This window comes from Zonotrichia albicollis, chromosome 1 (assembly GCF_047830755.1).
Source record: "Zonotrichia albicollis isolate bZonAlb1 chromosome 1, bZonAlb1.hap1, whole genome shotgun sequence".
NCBI classification, from domain to species: Eukaryota; Metazoa; Chordata; class Aves; order Passeriformes; family Passerellidae; genus Zonotrichia; species Zonotrichia albicollis.
Window position 1 is genome coordinate 107,990,333 of NC_133819.1, and position 24,687 is coordinate 108,015,019.

Sequence of the window (24,687 nt, forward strand, 5' to 3'; positions counted from 1 at the left end):
AAGAAAAGAAGGCTTGGGTGTCAGCAAAGCCAGAGATGTGAGGCTGTTGTGTGACAGTCTATGAATTGCCTATTAATTCTGGATTATTTGACTAAGTACAGTGTGTAATCAGCTCAGTGGAGTTAAGTTTCTCTTATGAGAAATTAGACTTTCCTGTCAAATTAAACTACTGTAACTTAATGAGAACTCCTGGAACAAAACACAAAAGCAATCACAATTGTTCTTGGATTGAAAAACACCTCATACACATTTAAAAGACAATGGAAAAGTTAATAGCTTCATGTAGCCTATTTCCTCTCCCCAGCCAAGTGAAAGCCACTTTGTTCAAGGGGTGATTTACTGGATCAAAGGGCTATAAACAAAACAAAACAAAAAAACCCAGAGAAATTTTTTAAGACTTTTCCCCTGAATGATGTTGAGAGAGAAAGGTTAGTGAATTAAGAAGAGAAACTGTGCTATCCAGACTGAACATCCTCTGTGGAGACACAGGGAAGGAAAAGTTTTAGGAAGCTTTAAAATATTAAAGTTCCATGTATGGAGGGTAAATAGACATGCTCAGTTGGTTGCATCTAGGAAAAGTTTGTTTACTGCTTTATGGTTTGGCTTTTGTTTTCTAAAATTCTTGTGTTCTCTACAAACTTCTGTTAGTTTTAGAAGATTGTTTGGTTATTATCATAATTTCTGTAGGGAACCAAGTGACAGGTTCCAGGTAAAAGGCAGGCCTGCAAAGCTAACCCCAGTTGGCCCAGCAGAGCTGAAGCCCAACACTTGGAATCCCAAGGTGTGATCCCACCTCAGGAGATGTGACAGCTTGGGGTTAAGAATGGCAACACTCTCTCAAGACATGTTTAATTAATTCAAAAAGGGGTTCCTGACCAAGTGTTTGGTTCAACCCAGTGAACAGTTTTAAACACACAGGTTTTTTTTTTTTGAAAGAGTAACACAATTCCAAAATACACCATTTGGATCTTTCAGACTAAAGTGATCAAGTTTTCCCAGATCAGTCTGATCATAGTCCAGGGGCTGGAAGAGGATCATTGGATGGTCTCCAGTTTCATCTGTTCACTCTGAATCAAATATTTACTGTGGCAGAGAGAAGTGGGTAACAATTCCTGGGCTCAAAGATCTGGTCCCTGATCAGGAGGACAACTGAGCTCTAAGACCTGCTCTACTGTCTGTCTGATATATGAAGCTGAACACATTCCACAAAAGGGATTGGGATTTCTCTGCATGCTCTGAATTGGGTGTACCACAGTGAAAAATCAGATACACATCTTTCTGCAAGAAAGGGAAGCTGGGGGCAAGAAACTTTTCCACTGACCATGTGATAAGACAGCACTTAGTTAAATCAAGGAATTGTCAAACAGTGCAGTGGTTTATTACTCAGTCCTCCTCTTGCCTCTGTTGAGCTTCCATCTGATTTTCTCTTACACTTAACTCCAGCAAGCTCTAGCTGAAGACCCCAGTGTTTTACGGACCATAGGGAAAGAAGATAAGTTGTGGAGAATAAAAAAAAAATAAATGAATTATGGAGTTTTAACATCCCTTTCAGACATGTGATTACCTCTTTCCTTTTTGGCTTCAGCTGAGATTAAGTAAAGAGCTGAAGCAGCGTCTTTGGTACTGGCGAGCCTTTTGGAAACTCTGAGCAAGGCAGCAAGTGAGATCTGGCCATGTGAGCAAGCTCTGAGGGCTCCTGGGGCTATCACCCCTTCTGCAGTGGGCAGGAGGCCACTGTGCAACCTCTTAGAGATGGCACGTTGCCTTGGGCTCATTTCTTGCTCATATCCCATCTTCCTGACACAATGAAGCTTCTATTAATCCTGCAAATATTTCCAGCTCAGATAGGAGCTGGACTTTTCTCGGCTACCTCTGCAATTCTTCCCCTGAAACCATTTTTCTGCCCTGCCCAGGGTCTGTCCTCCTCACTGCCAGCACATAACAGCAGCTGCCAATCTGCAGTGAAAATGCTTGGAACAGCAGCACTGGGTAAGCCCATGCTAAGTGATGCAGACTTCCCTGTCTGTTTGCTGACCCCTTCCCTCTGTCATCATCATCTGAAATAGCTTAGAATTATACCTTGTCTTACCATCTCTTAAAAATGGTACAGAGGAGGAGAACCGATCTTCTGCAATCAGTGCCTGCTGATAAACAGACTCTGACATAGTGTTCAACCCGCACTACTGCTTGGAAAATGTGCACCCACCATGCTTTTTAAGAACTCACATGCTCATCACATTTATCAGAATAAAAGAAAAAAGTTTCAACCTTTGTTAAATATTTCTGTGGATGTCAGACTGGAACAATGCAGAATAACATTAATGACTAATATTACATGTAAAAATTATATAATAACCTTCAATAGTACTATTCATTCTCTTTAGAACATCGGCATTTATTTAAAATGACTTTATTACACTATTTTAGAATAGTTTTACTTTGCCTGCCATAGCAAATATCAATTCTAATGATACAAGGCTTAACAAGAATAGCATGGCTGTATTAAGATAGTTCTCCAGAATTCTCATATATGAGTAACAAATGTAGTAATCACAATTTGCAGATAAGTACATGAAAAAGATGTTGGGTTTTGCATTTCCCTAAGTAAAGTCTCTGTTTTCTAGGATACATTCAATTTGTGTGCTTATTCCAAATTCAGTGGAAGATGTGGACTCTCCATGCACTACACCTGACTGGTGCCTCCTGCTCAGGCACACACTGGGTGATGCTGCTGGAAAATCATCTCACATGCACATCCCAGCCAGTCTCCCATGTTACACCCACTGGGAGCTGGTGTTATCTTTCAACCAGCTTCTCTGGATGTAACAGAAAGCTGTGGCCTGGAGAGGAAGAGGAACCAGCAGCTTAAAAGATACTTGGGACTGGCATATGGGCCAAGTCAGGTCTGTGTTCCGAAGCAGGGTCAGGCAGGAAAAAAGGGTCTGGAATGAAATTTTCAAGGTGAGCAACAGCACACCCCAAACTTGCATTTGTCCAAAGATGGAGGCCATTTGGAGCAGCTGAAGACAGGAATATTCTTTTATAATTTAGATCTTTGATCTCTTTTATCTGCCCTAGTGTTTCACATCAATATATTTTGCATGCTTCATAAAAGATTGTATATTGTCATGAAGGACCAGACAATTTCAAGTCTGCTGTCCACCTCTTGGATCAAATCTTGGCTTTTTCACAAGCTCCTAGTTCACAGGCTGTGGAAAGATTGATTGAAGCTGTAACTGTCTCTCTAGACAGAACAAGGCACTGAGCCTCTGACTTGCCAGCAAGGGAAAATGACCCCTCTGAATCTTGCTAACCGCCAGACATACCCTGAAATAAAAGTCAGAGAAGAACATTTATTTGAATATGCTACCTTACCCAAGAAATTTGTCCCACATGAGATTTTCCAGCATTGTAAGACACAGCTGTTGTATTTAACACTGCAACCTCCTGCATTGCCAACTTTCACAGCTGCACTCTGTGTTGTGTTAAACAGCCACAATTTCATTCATGCTTTTATTACTGATTGCTGCTGTGGTCAGAGAGTTGCTCACCACAAGCACAGCTCCCTGGGGTATCAGAATCCTACTCTACAAAACAACAGGATTTTAGCCCCTAGAGCATAGGGAGCTGAGCTTCTGATGTTCCATCAATTCCCTTATATTTAGAGCCTGTATTTGCAGGGACTCCAGAAAGCAGGTATGGATTGAGAGAATCATTCAAATCACAGACTAAAATATCTTGAGAAATTGATTGCTGTGGGGTAAAGAACTACTGTTTCTTCAAAGACATCACTAGGGATCCCAGGATAAGTTACTTGCAAGGGTCCTCCTTCCCAGATAATGGGAATGCTTCAAAATGTAACTAGCACATCAAGGACAAGTATACTAAATGAAAATATGTTGCTTTTCCCCCGTTTGCTGACAGCAGAGGTGCTAATACTGGCTTGGGCAAAAAAAAAAATGGTTGATGTACTACCGTCAGTGATGAACTGCTGATCTTGCTGCTGTTGACCCCATGAGGGGTGAGGAACCCAAGCCCTGCCACCTGTGCTTTGGGCTATTCTAAGAAGATTTTGGAAAAAGACCTGCCTGAAAAAAGAAATAAAAGCTCTGAGGTGCATTTCATCTTTTTGTTCCAGATAGGAAAGTAGGAATTTAGGGAGGACTGAAGGCATTATATTCTTATGTATCCTATGGTGGCATGTGGGGACATCCCAATGTTGATGAAATGTAATTTCTATGCAACCAGAGGACACAAACACCTAAATCAGGATCCTACTTGGTATGTACAAGAAGACCCTTTGATCTTGTATTGGAGGATGGCTTATGAAGAAAGACTCATATCACTATCAAGGGACCTTGATGAACTTACACCACTCAGTCTAGGTAGGAAAAGCTAGTCCAAAGTCCACACTTCACAATGTGTTGCATTACTCAAAACTGTTCACGTGAGGAAATTTTATCATCTTAACACTTCCCTGTCATGTTTCATGTGAATACAAAAACCCAGCCTTGACTGTCAGAATGTATCAGCATGCAAAAATAAATACATCATCTTACTTTATTCCTAAATTCAGTGGAGGCTCCAAATGAAAAGAGAAACTTCACTACATCGTTGTGGCCTTGCTGTGCAGCAAAGAACAGAGAAGTTGCACCTGACTGTAAAGGAAAAATTGATTAAAATAGTAACAAACACATAACACACTTGACTGAAGTATAGACATTTCAAATTAAAAAGTATCGAGCTCAATCAGTTGAATATCAGCTGAAAAGATATGATGAATTTGAAGACTCCAGAGGACACCAGGTATCTTAGCTCAGTCTTCTTCCCACTGCACTGAAAAATCTGTCCAGCATTTGGGAGGAAGGGAAGGAAGGGAAGGAAGGAAGATAGATGCAGGTTTTCCTGACTTTGGGCACTCTCACCCCATGCAGAAACTACAGAAAATGGGAACTGGATGTGAAATTCACTCCAGTGCCCAAAGCCTTTACAATAGTACATGGCCCCATTTAGATAATTTCAGAGCCCCTCTCCTGGGCACATGTATGGGACTCTCACTTCCCTGAGCTTCACAACAACTTCAGAGAACAAGAGCACCAGTTGGAGTAACTGCACTTAGTTGCAGAACAGTGCCATTGCTCTTTAGCACTTAATCTGTTTTGCTTTCTGCAACAGAGTGATTTTGGAGGCTTTCAGTGTTTTTCTTTATTGCTGGTTTGTTGAATCAGTATTTCCTGAGTGATAATCAAGAGCAGCTCCATAAAACTGTTCTGAACTTTTTCTTTTGTTGCCTCTTTCCAAGCAATGTTTACCTAAGGGAAGGGACATATTTAAGTCCATGTTTTGTTAGAACAGGACCCCACTGGGAGACACCGGCAGTCATGGTTAGAGCAAGTTTAGGCCAGTAAGTGCAACGGCACCTACATCATCAAACAGGGCATTCACTGACTCAGTAACTTGCAGATGTCAGCATGAGATTAATGCTCTGGTTCCAGGTAACCAAGGAAAATAAGAAACCTTGGCTTGTACTGTTTGAGCAATGAGCACACTGCTATCCTGCACAACCTGCCACCACCCCATGTAATTTCAGGCCCTCCTTACACTTCTCTTCTCTTAAAACCAGTGATTGTCCCAGAGCAATTCTGCTCTTTGAGCAGTCAACATGCAGAGCAACTGCAATACTTACAACTGTCTGCATGGAGTATGAGTGAAAGGCAATTTCCCAAAAAAATCAGTTGCTGATGTCCCTTCCATGCTGATGTCATGGTGCAAGACATGCCTTGAATGCCAAGCAGAGATGCAGGGAAGGGTACAGATGATAAAGCTGTGTGACTGCTAGAGATGAGTTGGCTCAGATTAAAAGGCAGAAACTCCAAAACATACAGAGTCAAAACTAATCCCTGTGATAGCAATGGCATCCATTCTGTTTTAATGATCAGGCTGCAAATCAAAAGATGAAGGTCTTCTTATTATTTATCCCATCTGGAGATCTGTGAACTGTTGTGCCAAAAAGTAAAACTGCAAATACATAAATGGCATAACCCTGGGGGGTTACATCCCAGATGTAACTGACCCTCACCAACCAGATGTGCTGAAAATGTTCCATGACTTATTATAAATGTACCTCTGGCATCTGATTTTCTCTTGTAAACTCCAGATCTCTGATTCCCTGATGTCCTCAGAACAGAGCCTGTTATACATGTTATACATACACTATACAGCAAGTGACAAAGAAACAATTGGCAACAAGCAGCAGACAACACTCTTATTATTTGCAATAAACCAACAGTCACTTAATCAAGCCCTGTTTGAATCCTACCTCTCTCTGCAGATTGATATCTGCTCCTTGCAACACCAATTCCCGTACACAATCTATGTGGCCATAGTAAGATGCTACCATCAGAGCTGTTGTGCCAAGCTGGGAGTAAGGAAAAACAAGTCAGTACCTTCAACAGACACCTACAGCAATGAATCAGGCTGTCTGGATGAGACAGCATCTCTGCCAAAAAGCTGGAGGGAGCTTATGATACCTTATTGTCCCAAAATAAGTGCAACAAGTATAAAAAGAATGGGCTTCGTTTCTAAACAGCTTTTTTTTCTCTTTTTAAGCAGAGAATCCCAAAGTTCTTTGCATCATTTCCAGAAGAATAACCTCAGACACAGGAGCTGAGTGACTCAGCTGAGACACTCAGAATTCTGAGTCATAGTCAGGAGAAGGGGCTGGGTGATTTGAACAGCAATTCCCTATCCAAATAATGAGAGCAAACTCACTCAGTGACTCTTCACATTATAAGAGAGAACTTTCTGTACAGAAATCTTTGTTCAACTCCCTCAGTACACTATAAGGTCACTTCCAGTGAATGAAGTAAGATTTATATGTATGCAGTGTATGGACAATATGCAGAAACCACATGCATAAGGATGAAACACATCCTTCAAAACCATTCACACACAACAGCTCAAGTTAAAGAAGGAATGGGTGACATTAAAAAAAGAAACCTGGGGTCTTAATTGTAAAAAAAAATTTAGTCTAGAAAATGTGTGTCTGATACAATTATTATTGCAGTGCAGTGTGAAAGTCCTTGCCCAAAGTTAGCCATTTTTTGAGAAAAAATGGACAGTAGTGACTTTATTTTTTCATACTGATCTCTGTCCTGTTTACTACAAGCCTCTATTTGAACAACCTTCCCTCCCTTGTCAGAAGGACAGTCATAGCAGCATCTCCAGAAGTGCTGTAGGACAAATACCTGCCTACAGGGCAAAAATGAAATGAAAATGAAAAGATACATTAAAGTCAATGGTCTTAGAAAATCTCTTACACTTTGAAGGTATTCAAAGTGAGAGAAGCTGCAGCAAATTCATGTTTTGGGCTGGAAGTGGCATCAATCCTTACCAACACCAGCATGACTCTGTGTCAGTCAGTCCCAATGCCAAACAAAAGAAACCTGGAACTTCTCACCCTCCTTTTCCCCTTGCTCTTTGACTCAGCTTAGCACAATCAAGTATCTCACCATGTGTTGTAGGCAGAATAGAAAGACCTGCTCATTACCTGTGTTATCAACCCATTTCTAATCTCAAAACTAATTTCAACCCATGTCAATTACAGTAAGGAAATTCCCATGAAATATGTCCTTTGTCTGGGCTCCTCTTGCTTGGCAATCTTGTGCCTTCATGTTGGTGCCCAGTCCAGAGATTGGGTGGAGGAGGAAGAATTTAGGAGGCCAGCAGTTGTTCTAATTATGAGAAGGTCTGTTAGCTGACAGAATCATTGTTATCTGGGCTCAATTCAGCCAACTCCTTGCCGTGATCTATTACTACAAAGACATTTCTTTGCAAAGGGAAGCCCGAGGTGCTAGGATGTGTGTTTGTAATGTCAGCACCACAAATAACTGTGTAAGACACATTTTTGAGTGCTGGCAAATTCTTAACCCCTTGCCACTGATGTAAATCATCACACTATTTTGTCTTATGTTTCAAGCTTGATTACTGACAGGAGAAGGTTTTAAATCACCCTGAAGTACCACAAGACATTCATATGTTACATGTTAGATCCCTACTACACCCTGTGCATGGTGGGCTATGGAAAGTGATGCAAAATGAGTGCTGGGGCTGTAGGTGCATTGTGTGCATACGCTGTCTTTGCAGTCCACATCTACTCGCCCACTGTTCAGCAGCAGCTGGAGCAGAGCCAGGTTTCCTTTTCTTGCAGCCCAAAATGCAGCATTGGCAAGTGGTGTTTCTTTCTGGTGGAAAAAAAGAAAAAGAAAAAAAAAAGAAAGCAGAAATAAATCACTTAGGAAAATACACTGGGCAAGCATACACATCCCATACATTCTGTATTCAAGCCAGGAAAGTTTCAGCTCAGTGTGCTGATTTTTCAAGCTCAGAGCATGGAAAGGAAGCTAATTTAATTTCTTTTTGCAATTAAAGAGACCAGTCTTCCTGTGCTTCCTCATGTTATTTCAGGTCTTCCCTGTGTCCATGGCAGCCTATGTCTCTTAGATTGATCTGTAATGAGAAAGGATGATGCTAGGCCAGATCCACAGGGAAACATCAGAGAAAACAACATGCTCAGTGATGCCTGTATTGTCTGCTTCTGTGGTGGGGCTGGCCACAGCTAGGCTGAAGCATCCTGCTGACATGTCCTGCTGCAGGACATCCTCTTGGGTTTCAGATTAGCTCTCTGTCATCTCCTCCTTTTCTGCACACAAAGTTCCAATACAGGAAATGTGTTGCTCATGCATCTCCCAGACTGCTTGTTCTGCCTCCTGCCTGGAATTAACACCCTGGGACTGTGGGCATGTGCACCATCTCCTGGGTAGGAGTGAATGATGACTGCTCCAGCACAGGAAAAGGACAGAAAGGAAAGACATGGAAAGGACAGAAAGGAAAGACATGGACTTTGCTCCTACCCTCTTTACCCAATTGATGCAGGCAGCTGCCAGTATTCTGCCTTGACGGGTAAGCACTGTCAAGGGTGAAGTGTGGAGGGAAACACTGTGATGGCAATGGTACATATCCTAGAGCAGGCTCGTGCTGTTGATTTTTTAATAAGGCCCCAAACCATCTACAGTGGTGTAAAACACCACCAACAGTCACACCAAAGCAGAGTTAAAGATACCCAGGGACATTGCTTTGCAGTGAGGATATCTTGCCTTCAGGGTAACCCAAAGAGAGTGCAGAGTGGATATTAAAGTCAATCATTCAGTTTCAGAAATGACACAGGCACTTCTTGTCTAAATGTCAATGGGCACATGTAATGTGGCAGGGAATCAGGATTCAATAGTTCTATGCTCTATAATTAAAATGCACATATGCAGCACAGTTTAAATTGCTGCCTTCAGTGACATGAAGACAATAAACTTTGCAGAAACAAGCAAACACAAGAATCATGAATCTGAATCTATCTCAGGTCTGTCACAGCACTTTCCATGGGTTGCATTTTTAATATTAATAGGTTGGAAAATTGGCAGCTGTTTGAGATGAGAGACATTCCAACCATTTAATAAATTATAAATCACTTCCTATAAATTGATGGTGGTATTTCTTGTACCAGCACACGCAGGGGCAGGAGTCTGAAAATTTCAGCAAGCACAATTAGCTAAATTCTGATTTGGAGTCTGAAAGGTTTATCAAGCACAATAAGCTAAATTCTGATCTTCTTTTCACAGCTGTTGCATTTCCCTGAAGTATCTGCAGATAATGTTGATTAGAGACAGGAGTTTATACCCTCCTTGCTAGCAACACTATAGTGTCCTCCAATCTTTACCCTTAGAACCACTACTAAAATTTTATGTAAAAGCAAACAATTGATCTAAACACACAGAGGCTCATGTTGCCCTTTTCTGCTCTGATTTATTAGATAGATATTTATTTACAGAGCTGGCAGTTAGGAATATTATCTTATTGGCTTTGTTATTATGATATTCACTGGAAAGCTATTGCAAAAGAATTATGTTTAGACCTCGCAGAAGGGACAATCAAATTCCTTATCTTTTATTGTCCCAAACTATCCCTTAAAGTTTTAGGAAGTTTAGAGGGATGGCAATACATCCATAAAGGGAAAGATTTACTTAATCCATCCCAGTTTTAACAACAAGGGCACAGTAGCAGACTGAATTTTATTCTAGCTCATCATACACCACCACTTTCACTGGTCAGGGAGACAGGAACTGGAATTCATTCAGGAAAGACTTCAAAGACTTCAAAGTCTTTGGCCTTATGAGTCATAAATTCCTACCTCTTTTTTCTCTCCTGTATGTCCTCCAGTAGTCCTCCAGCAGAGTTGTCCTTATACTTTGGATCAGACCCAAGCAATGGAAGAATTCTTCAGTGCCCCAAGGACACAAAACTAAGTTTTTTCTCATTTGAAGTGACTCCTATTAAGCACTTTTATTTCACTTTGTGCCCCTGTGTTGCTTGGGATCTCTTGTATAAAAGTGGAGTATACAGCACACTCAGACTAACAACCATCCAGTGACTGGATTAAAAAAAATCAGATGCCAATCTGAGCTATGGTATGTGCTAAGGTGAATGAAAATGCAAAATCATTCAGATGATCTGGGCACCTTACAATACAGCCTCATTGTGTACTGTGTGGCAGTTCATATCTCTGGATCAACATCTCTGTGATCTTCATTTTCATCAGCAATACTGACATCACTAGTAGGCAAAATGTAAAACAGCACTTTGGGGTTAATAATCCAATTTATTGACTTATTTTTTAGCAATAAATGTGTTTCTAGCTGCAGGATGTGACTGCTGTTGTTCAGTTATGAACTCAGTCATGTCTCATCAGATACTTCCTAGGGAGAGGCAATGTTGAATTTCAAAAGACTAACTGGACAAATTTTTTACATAATTCTTATCATAAAGCTAGTCTGCTCCCAAAGCATCCTCAAAGTAAACAACTGATCCTCAGCACTGACAGCCTGGGAGCAGAATGTAATAAACATTTGAAAATTATTAGCTAATAGCTTTCATGAAAATTGCTTGTTTCATTATGTCACTTGTACCAGCATCAGCAACTTTCAGGATAAAAGTTCCTTCACTTCATCAAGTTCTCTAAAGTATTATTTTAAAATCTGGCTGTGCTAATAATTTTGATTGTTTGTCTGCTTTTATGAGAGCCAAAAGATGGAAAGCTGGCATTATATTCATGCTGCACTGACATTAGAAAAAACACTTTTTCAAAAATGGCCTAGAGGAAAATATATATTAAAAATCTGACAAAACCATTTCTCTGCAGGCATACAGAAAAAAAAATGAATTGTGCTAAGCTATCTGAGTAATTTCACGAATATCGAGGGGGAAAGTAAAATTTAAATGCTGTGACCACCAGCTCCTACTCCCTGCCCTACCTTTGATTTGCTGTTTGCAGAGAAAGGGCAGGTGACAGTGGGGTGAGCGCTGAGGAGGAAGAGTGCAGTTCTTAAACAGGGGTCTTGCCGAGAAAAGAAAAGGGGCAATAGACAAAGAGAAAGAAAATAAAGGGGAAAGAGAATGCTAGCCTGCCCACTGACTTGTTCCTTTTGCTGGCAAAATGCAAGAAATTTCCTTTTTTTTTTTTAGTTTCCAAACTAGTCTTAATGGGAAGGAGGTATTGAGTAAAAAGTTTAAAGAAGAAGAACTGGAAATCAGGATCAAGCATGATGGAAAAGGCTAGTGCAACTTAGGAGCAGAGTTCTTTATTAGATAGCAATATATCCTACATGAAGGATCCTGATAAAAAGGAAAGGTGATTTTATATATAAATGTTTTAGTCAGGCAAAATGTGGCAGAAGAGAGGATATTTGTGTGAGAAAGATAAATGCTATGACATGGGTAAGTAGGATAATAAGACAGAAAATGTGAACAGCCAGTGGCAAAGAGCAAGAATCCAAGTTCATGATCTGAGAGAAAGAGAAAATGCCAAACAAAATGTCACAGGAAAGGGAGAGAAAACGGAGAGAGGGAGGTACGGTCTGCAGTTCTTCAGAGGGAAGGGAAAGCAGTCAGCTACTTAGAACAGGAAAACTTGAGGGAATACAATGTGAGAAATAGGGCATAGAAAAGAAGCTGATAGGGATAGAACAGAAATTAAGACCTGAAGAACAAGTCAAATAAACAAGGATAAGAAAGAAAAAGAAGCTGGCATCACCAGGAACATGGGGCTGTTAGGGTGGATGCTTGTGAGTAATGAAGGTGGGAAAAAACTCACATAGACAGAATAAACATACAGAAAAACTAAGAAAAATAAGAAATTAGGTGTGAGAACAATGCAGGACCAAAAAGGGGATGACCACAGAGATTGCAGTCCAGAAAATCAAGTGTATCCTGGGCTACATCAAAAGAATCCAGAGCAGCAGGTTGAGGAAAGTGATTCTCTCCTTCAGTTCTGCTCTGGTGAGACCACACCTGGAGTACTGTGTTCACCTCTGGGGCCCCCAACATAGGGATATGGACCTGATGGAGCAAATCCAGAAGGGGAACATGAAGATGATAATGCGAGTGCCTCTCTTATGAAGACAGGCTGAGGGAATTGAGGTTGTTCAGCCTGGAGAAGAGAAGGCTCTGAGGAGACCTTAGAGCGGCTTTCCGGTGGCTAAATGGGACCTGCAAGAGGAGAGGGACTTTTTATAAGGGCATGTGGGGATAGGATAAGGACAAATGTCTTTAAACTGAAAGAGGGTAGCTTTAGAGTGGATATTAGGAAGAGATTTCTTTACTCTGAAGGTGGTGAGGCATTGGAAGAAGTTGCCCAGAGAAGCTGTGGATGCTCCATCCCTAGAAGTGTCCACGGTTAGGCTGGATGGGGCTTTGAGCCACTGGTCTGGTGGAAGGTGTCCCTGCTTATGGCAGAGGGCTGGAATGTGATGGTCTTTAAAGTCCCTTGCAACCAAGGCACTCTTTGATTTCACTACCAAGTGTAAGATGAGCTGCCCCGGGAGCAAAGGTTCTCTGCTGCCTCCACAGGAGGGCTTTAACTGCAGGTGGGAACCACCGGCTGTGCCACCATTGGACTGACACGGTGACACCGAAGCACCAGCATTCCAGGGGAGACACCCTGACAGGAGAGAGGCAAGTGCATCCATCAAATCAAAAAATGCAACACAAGCAATATGGCAAAGGACTGGCACCGAGGTGCTGATCAATAAGAGAAGGGCAAGCACAGCATCCAGAAAGTGCATAACAGAGAATATGATCCATCATAAATATTATCTACTAACATCATTAGTAAATTGCTGCTTGCTTCCCTCTTTACCAAATAATCTTATTAATCCTGTCCTTAGATTAAAAAAAAAAAAAAAAACTTCTTTAAGGCAATCTTTTGAAATGACTGCTTTTACGTGGGTTTGGATGGAAGAAGTACAAAAAGTGGCAGGAATCACATCTGGCAAAGGGAACGAACCAGTCTGGCTTCAGTGGCCACCACAGCCTGAAAGGAAGAGCACGGATGAAGACTGCCTCCTAACTATTACACAACCAGCAGAGATGGTCGCAAAAGTGAGGAGGAGGCTCCTGACTGCACCAAAACCCACAGCACGGAGCCCGACCACCCCAGGGCCAGAGTAAAGCTCCGCGGAGCTCGCAGTTTATGTAACACAAGGCACGCACCCATTAGGGGCTGTCAGCTGTGAAATCGCCCGCTCCATCCGCGGCCACCGCAGCACTCCCGGGGCACCCAAAGCCCGGGAAGACGTTACTGCTTTCCTTCCTTTCGCCCTATACCATTTTCCATAAAAAAATAAAACAAATCAACCCCCAAATCCACGGACACGACAGAGCGCTCCACGGGCTCTGTGAACCCAAAGGCGCATCCCCCCGCCCCTCTCCCCTTGAGGCGCCCGGCTCACCTTGAAGGACATCCTGCACATCGCAGCGCTCCGCCTCCGCCCCGCTCCGCTCCGCGCCCGCCCGTCCGCGCGGCTCGGCTCGGCTCGGCTCGGCTCGGCTCGGCTCGGCTCGGCTCGGCTCGGCTCGGCTCGGCCCGCACCGCTCCGCGCCCGGGGCTGCGCGGGGCCGGGGCGGGGCGCGGGGCCGGCGCCTCCCTCCGCAGCAGCACCTAGTGCTCAGGGGGTGCCGGCTACTCCTGCTCTTGAAAGGTTCTTTTGGGGGCGGGAAGGCAGTATTTGAGTTTTTACTATTATTAGTATTAGTATTAGTATTAGTATTAGCACTATGCCATCACCATAATATTTGTTCCTCTTCTCCTTATTATTATTATTACTTAGCAGAACAGGTTATATTAGATTATAACAGAATCAATTACATTCGAACACATACTAATTATATCAGCATACAATTTTAGATAATTACAGGAAATTGTGTGTTATTGCTGTTTTCGTTGCATAATTGTTATTGTTCTGTCGTTGTTGTTGTTGTTATTAGTTATAGTATTAGTATTATTTAAAGTCGGCCCCTGCTCCAGCAGCATCCTGAGAAGCCAGCACCCAGGTTGAGGGACCCACAGGACAGCCTCTGGTTTAGACCTATGGATCAGGCCTCTGTAGCTCAGGAATAGCACTGGAATAGTCCAGACCCCAAGCGCCTTCACTCCAGCCCTATCCTCATCACGGTGCTAATGCCACCATAATGCTATGCCTCCATAACACCACTTTTGTATTTCACAGCCTCTTCCCTTCATAGCTAAGCAAAACCTGTTAAGAGGTGCTGTTCTGGGCACAGCCACAGTGCTGCCACCAAAACGTGTGGTGGGGGTGAGTGTTCCTTCACCTTGCCTCCATCCAGCTATCACCAACATTATCTCTCACAGCTGATGTGCTCTCATTAGGAAGCCAGTAAATTCTTAAGGGCTTAATTGTATGCCTTTAAAAATGAACAGTCATAAAGGCAATTCATGTCCTGTTTTGCCTGGCTGCCACAGATTTCATTCAAAGTCTTCGTGATATAAAGTAGGCAAAGCAGGGCATGCTCTGGTGAGAGATTCCTGAATATCTTTGCTATTGTTGATTTAAACTGAGCCCTTAGGGATTTTCCTCTTTTGATGTGCACACATAAATCCCATTCACGAGAAAATTATGCGTGTGCATTGAGAGCAAATACTTGTGCTGAGATCCAAATGGCTTATTCTACAAATCTGCAAGTGAAGGGGTTCCTGCAGATCTTTTTCCTGAGGCAATGTTCATCTGTGCATCTGTGCATACAGTAAAACAAACGGGAGGCAGGCAGATGAAAGCTGCTAATAGCACCAGCTCATCTCAGAACGCATGGCCTGGTGTGAACCTTAATTACTGAGATCATACGATCCCGGATGATCACTCAGATTTCCTCTTAAACTTAAAAATACCAAATAAATTCAGCAGATTGCAGAGTTCAGAGTCATCCTTGCTCTGATCCAGTTGCACAGTGATGACTGTCCACTGAAAGAGTGATTCGTACACATTCCCTACCTCACCCTTGGAAAATCCCTGTGTTTATTCAATCTATTGTGAATAATATACCAAACTTTTCACTTTCATCAGCCCAAATATTACATTTCATGACCAAAAAAACCCCAAAGAATTCTTTCGATGAACAACAAAAAAGGAGATGAAAGCAATATAGTTTTTTTGGGTCTGTATTTATCTTGGGTGTTGGGGGAAAAAATGTAAAGCACTTTTCTTAATATCTTCACAAAATCTGAAATTGCACCTATTTTCAGTTGCACGTGGTCTCCTGTGACTTTTCTGTTTTCATATTTAGGTACAATAATTTGTCCGAACAGTTGAATACAGAAATACATACATAAATTATGCTCCTTTTTTAGTGGTCCTTTGAAAGTTTATCCCGGAAAGCACAGAGAAACAATAGTTTTTGATGCAGATGTCTGCCTATTGTTACACTTGTTTGTGGGCACAGAGGACACGCACCTCATATACGTGTGTGTGTGTGTGTATATATATATATATATATATATATGTATGTATGTATGTATGTATGAACCCAAGAATTTGTAATTATTATAACTGAATCTTAACAGTCTAATATAAGAATCATTACTAGAGCAGATGTAATTACAGCAGAAAAAGAAAAAGAAAGATGTCTAAACAGAGAAAAAAAAATCAATATTAATAACATTACAGTTAAAACATAAAAGCTTCCTAGGTTTTTCTCCTTTTTTGGATATTATCTTTACTTTTCCCCTGCTCTGCTAGGTCCTGGAGTTGGTGGTTTCATTCCGGTGATGGTAGTTTGTGATGTTATGGTGAGCTGTAGCACCTGGAATTGGTCATTTCAGAGACTATGATGTTCATGTTAATGACTTCTTCTTCCCCCTAGGATCTGCATAATTCAGTTTTATACATTTGCTAACATGCTTTTACCTCTAACTCTTTTTTCACTGGTCTGCAGCTCCATATTACAACTGAACTAATTCTCATTTCAATTAGAAAAGCTGCTGTTAGAGATAAGCCATGTAAAACAAAATTGAGGGAGGTCAAGAAAAGTTTAAAAAGAGCAAACCTGGCAAGTCTCAGTTCCCAAGGCCCTGCAAACTCCATGCCTGTTACTATCATGGGAATACTATGTTTTAGGGCTGCACATCTCCTCTATTCTTTAGTCTTGGCACAATATTTAAGATTGCAAGATACTCGGACTGGTTGGGATTTGTTAGCTGCTTGGCAGAATGCATCTGCAGGGCAGGAGGCTGCATTCCTCTCACCTAGTATTTCATCACAGTGATTATTTCAAATGTCCTGAGTCATGTTGTTTTGTTCAAATATGAAGGCTACCTAAGATGAATTGCAGGAACAAATTAAGTTATTGCATTTAAAAGGTGATCCAACCATTCTGTGTAAGTCACAGAAAAACCTTATCTGAGCCAGCACAGTTCAAGCACATCTATATATGGATGATTAAGAGAAATAGCACAAATTTTGGGTTAAAAAAATTCCTTCAGAGATTATAATCTAAACCTCTACAATTTTTATGCAAATATGACATTAATTTCTATCAGCTTTTAAAAACAGCAATAAATAAACAAATACCCATTTAGAAATGTGAATAGACAGCAATATAAGTTTGCCTGCTGTATATGGAAATGGATAAATACATTTCAGCAGACAAGACGGTCAATGGGTGTTTTGTAATTTCAGTGAACTGTGACATGGGATTCTGCCCCCATCTCAAAAACCTGTTTTTAAATTTGCCTGCCATCTTCCAGACTCCAGAGCTCTTTACTGCAGGGTGTGCCACATAACTGCATCTGTGTAACTCAGAAGATATTGCATTGACAAATATGTTTCTGCAATAGCTTTTGTCATTTCCCATATGGCTGTATGTCAATAATGTCAATGCTTTTGCTTTCAATATCACCTGTATAAAAATCATTGATGAAGGTCCATGACATTTATTCTCTGATTGTAATTTACTTTTTTTTCTGAAGCTTTGCAAATGGTGGAGATCTTAGTATAATATCTTTGATTTCAGCTGTATCTGCATTGTCTTCTCTCCTTGGACATTTGCTTCCATTAACATTTAGTTATTTAAATATTTTTAAAATGTAAATAGGTTTCTATTTTTTTCTAGAAAGAAATTATTTTATCCAAACTGAAAAAAAAGGCAATTTAAAATGTAAAATGGAGCAATCTTCAGCAGTTTCCCTTACAAATTTTGAAGCCTGATTTTACCCAGACAACAACTGTAATAAGCCTGGCTACCATGAATAGCAAATTCTATTTCTATTTTGCTAAAGGTATAGATGCTATTTACTACTCTAGTTCTCTCTGCATGATTTCAAAATCCTGGATCATTGCCTCTTAGATGACTGTGTATGTTTCTGCCTGTGACCTCCTGTGTGAGCCTGGGCAAGCCTTTTGTGCCAAAATATTTAAAAATAACTTCTCGGTTTTTCTTCCTTAAGGATTTTTGCCTTGTAACTCAAAATTATGACACCAAGACAAAAACTACTTTTGAAACCATCAGCCTAAGGTTTTTGCACATCAGTTTTTGTCAGCAACATTCAATACCAGCACACAGTAAGAGAGCAGCTCTAAAACTTTTGTCTCTTTCTCAATCTTTGGACTCTTTATGTTGCTGAAATAATTCTTGATCTTGACTAAATCCTGCACTGTGCTGTGAACTGAGCTGGCAAGCTCAGACACCACCAGCAGTTCTGGCTGTGCCAGCATGGACATCTGCATAGAACAGCAAATCCAAATGCTTGCCTGGCTAAATCAGCTCCTGCTGACCTCTCTGGGACAGCCATTTTAGTGCTCTAGTCAGGATGAGGAGTGAATCTCCTGATTGTCTCCCCTTATGGCGCTCTTTTTTATTGTGAAGGAATCCTGTACCGTGCCAATTGGATCCAGTTTGAACTAAGCTCAAAGAACTCCTCCAGGACAGACTCAATGAACTGTAGCTGCCAAGTGGTACTGAAAGATGCAGTACTTGCAAATGTAGACAGCCTGTGTTGTGCTACTACTACCCCAGCTAGCTCAGGCATCTCTAAAGTGCAGTGCAATGTTTGATGCACAAAAAATACCTTATAATAAGATGTCTGGCACAGCCATGTTTGCCCCAGTCCCCTGCCTGAAAAGTATCCAAAGTCTTGTGCCATGGCTCTTTCCTTTTGCCCTGTGTGTGTGTTCTCGCATCCAGTGAGAATCTGGGAAGTCTCACTATCTGTCCAGGACTTGCAGATGTTCTGCAGCACCTACAAATGGGCCACAAACCATCAGGAAATCCAAGGCCTGTCCACTGCAGTCCACTGTGGGACTCATGTATGTTTGCTTTCTCAAGCTACTTCAAGGACATGGTGAACCTGACCTTTTTTTGAGGTGCACAGTGCAAATTCATGGTACATAACATACACAATAAATGTGATACTTTCTAAGCATGCTGTATCTACTTGTGTCATCAGCTTGTACATGTCCAACAAGAGTGATACACCCTGGAGTGCCTGGGCTTGCCCATTCCCTGCCTGGCAGTATTAATCATTCCTAATCCAGCAGTCTGTACCACCTAGGAATATTCATTCCTAAAGGAATCCTTGTCTGCTTCTTGGTTTGATGCCCTTTGGCTCCTTCACAGCACTCAGGGTTGAGTAACTGGGCTTGAATCTTTCAATGAGAGTGGCACTGCTCATCTCATGTTGAAACACTTGAACAGCCATAGAGAAAACCTCCTGGCATGTCTCAGATTGATTGTTGCTTATGTGCTTAGCCAAAGTTTGCACGCAAAATGCTAGGACATTATGAGCTGGATATTAATTTGAATCCAATGTATTATTGCTATTCAAACTGTCTTTTTATTAAAAAGAGGAATAGTAACAGATCTGAAAGGCATTTCTAAATTAATTCAGCAAACTGGGATTTTACTTCCCGCCTTGCCTTGTGTGCACAAGGAGTTTTAAATCTGGAAAGCACCAGAGCAGATCCATGAATGTGTCACTATGAAAGTGCACAGAAATACACACAGCCTTGATGCTGAGGTGGTATCTAATCCCCTAAATTTTTATCTTTATGAACAAAAAAGATCCTGCTCATTTCAAGCCAAAAATCTTATTCTTTCTGGCACTCCATAGACAAAGATTTCAATAACATATCTTTGGAGAGGTCTGCTACTTGAGACACTGAAATCAGTAAATCCTACCACACAGTGACAACTCCAAGGATTAGTTCATAGGACATGCATTGGATTAATTCATGCTGTCATGCCTTTCCAGTACATTTTCACCCTGTGTTATGAGCCCAATTTAATGATTTGGGAAGAACTTTTGTGTGATTCTTCAAGGAATACGATCCGGTTTTGTTGATTCCTGTGTTGTAGGACCTACTTTAATTTGAAGATGGAATATTGCAACATTTAAGGAAAACTAAGATAATAGATGGACTTCAATTTTGTAATTTTCATGAACATTACAGTCTTCAAGTTGTATATTGCACTTTTAATTATTTTTTTATTTACATTCTTCATGTTGAAGAAAATGCATTTAAAAAATCAGCAATAATTTTGATAAAACGTCTATAAACAAAAATATTTCCTATGTGGTTTACCATTTCCATTAATTTTTCCCTTGCTAAACTGTAGAATTAATAGTACATGGCCTGTTCCTTACTTCCATAATATTAAAAAAAATACAGGTCTATTTTACAAAAACTAGTTTATGAAAAAAGTACTTTGAGTTACTCTTTATTTTAGAATGTATTCCTGGAAATGAATAGGTGTAATTTTAGAAACAGCAAAAGTTACTTTGAAAATAAATCTTGCAGACTTATCAGGAAAACTGTACTAAGTATTTATGTGTCCCATAAACCTTTCAAATATAGAATGGAGAATTTACAAAACTGGACCTGAAAATGGAAAAGTTTATCTATTAATAGAAGTAGTTTACCCAACATGTTGGCAACTGTACTCATTCATCCTTCTTGGGAACTCTTACCTTGAATCTTTCTTTTTACTACACAGCCATTTTGCTGAGGCCTCCTGTGACATCCAACTTCATATCAAATTTGCTGGTATGAGCTGGTGTAAGGCCATGTAGCTGCTGGGAACCACAAGAGTGTCATTAACTTCCTTCACATGAACCTTTGAACTGATGGCTGGGCTAACGACCAGGGAATCAAAGAGAAGTTATCATTGCACTTCAATAAGTAGTAGAGAACAAATTCCACAAATTGCCACTAGTTTTTCAATGAGTTTGCTCTTTTCCTTCCTCTTTTCCATTTGTTCACAGCAAATTGATGACTTCTGTCACAGACAGGAAAGGACAGGTCAAGGAAATCAATGAAAGGGCAACAACTACCATGTAAGACCAATTTCTGTCCAGTATAAGCACCAGCATGCCATCTTCACTTAAGTGCCTTCCAACCTTCAAACAGCTTAACTTAAGCTTCTCTATGTTAGCATCTGTATGTCATACTCATTTTTTTTTTTAATCTTTCCCCTCCCAGTCTTGGAATTTTGCTCTCTTCAAGTTATATTGCTTTAAGACAGCATTTACAGGTTGTGACTGTATGTTATCTTCATCTGTCATTTCCTTTTGCTTTCTCTGCTCACCCTCTGTATATGCTGATTTTATGACTCAGTCTGAAGTGAATTGTTTACCTATTTTCCATCTGCTTAGCCAGAGAGAAGCCTGTGAGCATGTGTTCAAGTTTACAATCTTTTTAACCCTACACCTGGCTCTTAAATGCTAATGGATAGTGGTGCAGATAAATGAAACTGGCTGAGTCCATGAACAATCTAAACTTGATGGCTAGTGATGTTCTCTAAACAAAAAGGCATATTCAAATCAAAAAATACCATATCCATTTTCCCAGCCATTGTTAGTAAATTGTTGTATATAACTTTACGGTGAAAAGTGCTGTGGATCGCAAAACATACGTGTCACATGAGTGTGAGAACAATGCATGATATCTCCCATATGCTAGTGCAGGTAGGAAAATAGGAGATTATCCAGGGCTTGCTGTATTTTTTTTTTCCACAGAACTTCTTGTAAGTGGAAGATTTGTGTGTATTTACTAAGATAGGAATACCCCAGTGTAAGAAATCAGGACAAATTCAAGTTATCCTCCTAAGCCTAAGTAAATAGATTTGTTAAAAGGGTCACACCTCACCAGCACTGCACAGGAACCACAGAACTGCTCTCTATTTGGCATGGAAGTGTAAGATTCTCACTGTCTCATTCACATGAGCCATTCTGACCAGCTGAGCAGTGTTTGGCTATTTCTTTTCTGCCCCAAAAGCTTTGTCTGAGGACAACAGAAGCTGTTGTGGAGCAGAACTTTGAGAGTCCAGAGTCTGAAATGCCCCCCTGGGACCTTAGAGCTCACCCCATCCAGTAAAACTGATCTGGTAGATGAATTCCATCCTCACTTGGAGACAGTGGAGGTCCTCAAAGGAAGGGAATGAGACCTTGGGCTGAGGGTAAGGATGACACGGCACAAGCAAGTTCAATAGGAGTCAACTCTGTGCATGTGAGAGAGAAACTACTTGCCTTGCTAGGTAAAAAAATTGAGTTATTGGCTGCAGCTCAGTTGGTTTGATTTCTCTGCCTTATGCTCTGCTGGTCAGAAAATCAGTCCACTAATTGAAAAGAAAGGATTTGGCGAAAGAACATATGCATACAACTGCATGATAAAATACCCAAATCTATCACATCTCCTAATGAAGCTCCTGATAATTAACATGACCGAAACTAATTACTAACAAAAAAAAAAAAACAAACCCAAACCAAACAAAAAAAAAAAAAGTGATTCATAAGAGCTGTAGCACTTTTAATTTTAAATTCTCCTCCATGAAGAATTTTTGTCGCATATTGTCTGTGTTACAGAAATCTGTAATTGTGCTCAAAACAACATAGCAAAAGTATTGTCCACTTAATTTTCGGTACTTTCATGAGTTTTAAATTTTCTATATTTTTCAAGTTACAACAATATAAATAAATAAATGAATAAAGAAATAAATATTCTTAAACTACATCTGTTTGAATTTTCAGTTACATTTTTTGCCTGATCCTCAGCTGGAATAAACTGATATAGCACTGGAGTCTTCTCAGTTTATACTGCTGAAAGTCTGGCTTCCTATCACATTTAAACATAAGGTTCTATTTAAAAATTAAGAACTTGATGAGACTATGGTCAGGCTAGGGCTGAGATTGAAGTAAATCTGAGGCAGTGTGTAAAAGCAACACTAACTAAAACCTTTCTGGATACAAATCCCAGGAAAAAACACTGTCTTATTATTAGAGATCAGATCAAAGCCAATTCTGGCAGAGAAAAATATGAAATTCAAATGCCAATCTAATTTAACCAATGGCTAAAAAAGCCTCTTAGGAAAAGCAGTCTACAAAGAAGTGGTTTCCATGAATAGCTATTTGGAGTACTGTGGCAGAGAGTGGAGTGCTGTTTTCTCTTATTATGATAGCCAAAGTAGCAATAATAGCACCAATGTCAGCAAATAGAAAAACAGGATGTGAAAAATACAAGAGCTGACATTTTAGTTTTCCCCAGATGTTTGACTGACAAGTCATTGGGTACTGACCAAAGGGAGCATGTGCTTCACAAAAAATCAGCCATTTTATGAACCAGACTTGTTTTCTTCTTTTTGAACTTTTATGTCCATGAGCAATTCTATTAAAAAGTACAGGAAGCCAAGAATAAGAAGGAAATCCATTAAGAAACAAAACAATTAAGTGGATGGATTTTAATGTTGTCCATTAGAAAGTTTATTCAAGTTTAAAAAAAAAAAGATACATCATCCCCTGTAGTTAACATGAGTTATGGTCAAATGTAGTTTGCTTAGTGAGTCTTAGCTATACCTTTAGCTGCCTAGACCAGAGTGTTCCTCTGGACTTATTCATTGGAACTGGATGACAAAGAAGTTGTGTCTCACTTCCAGGGTTGCCCTAGCCCCAGGATACTCACTGAGTAAACATAAAAAGATCGAAATTGGGACAGACTGTCATGAGTTCTATGCACTGGCTAAGGATGACAGGTCATGTTTTTGCCTTGAAAATGTAATTTCCCTTCTCAGAAAAATGCAATTTGCCTTCCCATTAATGGGGAAAGTGTTGTAAAGTAGCAAACATTCACCTTCCCTCCTCATTTGGCTTAGCACTTCTCTGCAGTGAAAGAGCATGAAATACAAATCTGCCACAAAGCCATTTTAAAGTTTCTTGGCCCACAATCCCATCAAGCCATGAGTGCTTACTAGTAAGTTGTTTGTAGCCAGGACATTTCAAGAAAGACAAGAGTCAGGAAAGAAAGACAAAAGGGAAGAAGAAAATAGAAGAGCTGTGATAAGAATGCTCTTCAGATGTTGCAGTTTAACTTGAGGGCCCTTAGAAACTAAGAGTATTTACAGTGGTTTTCTATTATAAGACTATGTCAAGTTAACTTAGGAAGTAGAATGTGCAGTAAAATCTTAGTACATGAGATTGCTGTCTGGCAGAAGGAAAGACAGACTTTGTATTTGTATTTGGCTGTAGAATGATGCTAAGTAAATGGTAACAGCTAAACTACCATGCAACAAGCACATTTGCACAGTACAGCAACATTATACAGCCATCTAATTATGAAAAAGTTCAGAAAGTGTCAGCTGAAATACCTGAATCATGTGAGATGGTAGGATAGACAGTAAGAGAGGCTCCAGTTGGATGGATAAGAAGATCTAGAAGGCATAGTGCAGGGACATTCATAAAAAGATGGTCTATTAAGGAGGATGGTGTAATCCTAGTGTGTAAATCCAGAAAGAAACAGGTGAAAGAAACAAGAAAAAATGAGCTCAAACCAAAGGACAGAACAAAAATGCAGTCCTGAATAACTGAGTTTGGGATTACACCCAGTAATGTAGCAATCTAAACTGTTTCTACTGATAGAGCTGCATTTTAGACCTCAGTCCTAGCCTCTGTATGCCTCTCTTCCAGTTACAAAGAGGATAATTTATCTTTTTCAAAGTGACATGGTAGGGTCCTCAAATACTAAAGGAATTTCTGAGAGATGAAAAAGGTACTTTTGTCAGAAAATCAGAGACAAGATGATCTTAAACAGAATGCTTCTTATTTAATGACATTCAGTGAGGACACTGGTCTTGCCAGCACATTGCGCCATTTCCCTATTAAAACAGAGTGCCTGCAAGTAACCTTATTTTACTCTAGGTTTATTGTTAAAAGCTGTTATTAAAACTAATGAAAGTTTACATATAGACACAAATTGAGTATTAGACATGCTTAAGCATTTATGACAGGATGTGATAAATGCCTTA

At 40.3% G+C, this 24,687-nt stretch overlaps 1 protein-coding gene across 2 annotated transcripts in view; it reads right to left on the reverse strand.

Annotated features, from left to right (window-relative positions):
• ANKRD29 (ankyrin repeat domain 29) overlaps nt 1-14,061 on the reverse strand; it is a 30,709-nt gene extending 16,648 nt beyond the window's left edge. The window contains exons 1-4 of one of the 2 annotated variants that reach the window (XR_003381254.2): nt 13,836-14,061; nt 8,133-8,243; nt 6,320-6,418; nt 4,560-4,658 (exon numbers count right to left, since the gene is read on the reverse strand). Coding sequence is in view for 1 of the 2 variants with exons in the window: in XM_005490705.4 (XP_005490762.1) it covers nt 4,560-4,658; nt 6,320-6,418; nt 8,133-8,243; nt 13,836-13,856 (330 nt within the window). In the remaining variant the exon portion in view is untranslated. The remainder of the gene's footprint in view (nt 1-4,559; nt 4,659-6,319; nt 6,419-8,132; nt 8,244-13,835) is intronic. The other variant, XM_005490705.4, reaches the window with a different exon arrangement.
• Nucleotides 14,062-24,687: the final 10,626 nt, after the last annotated feature.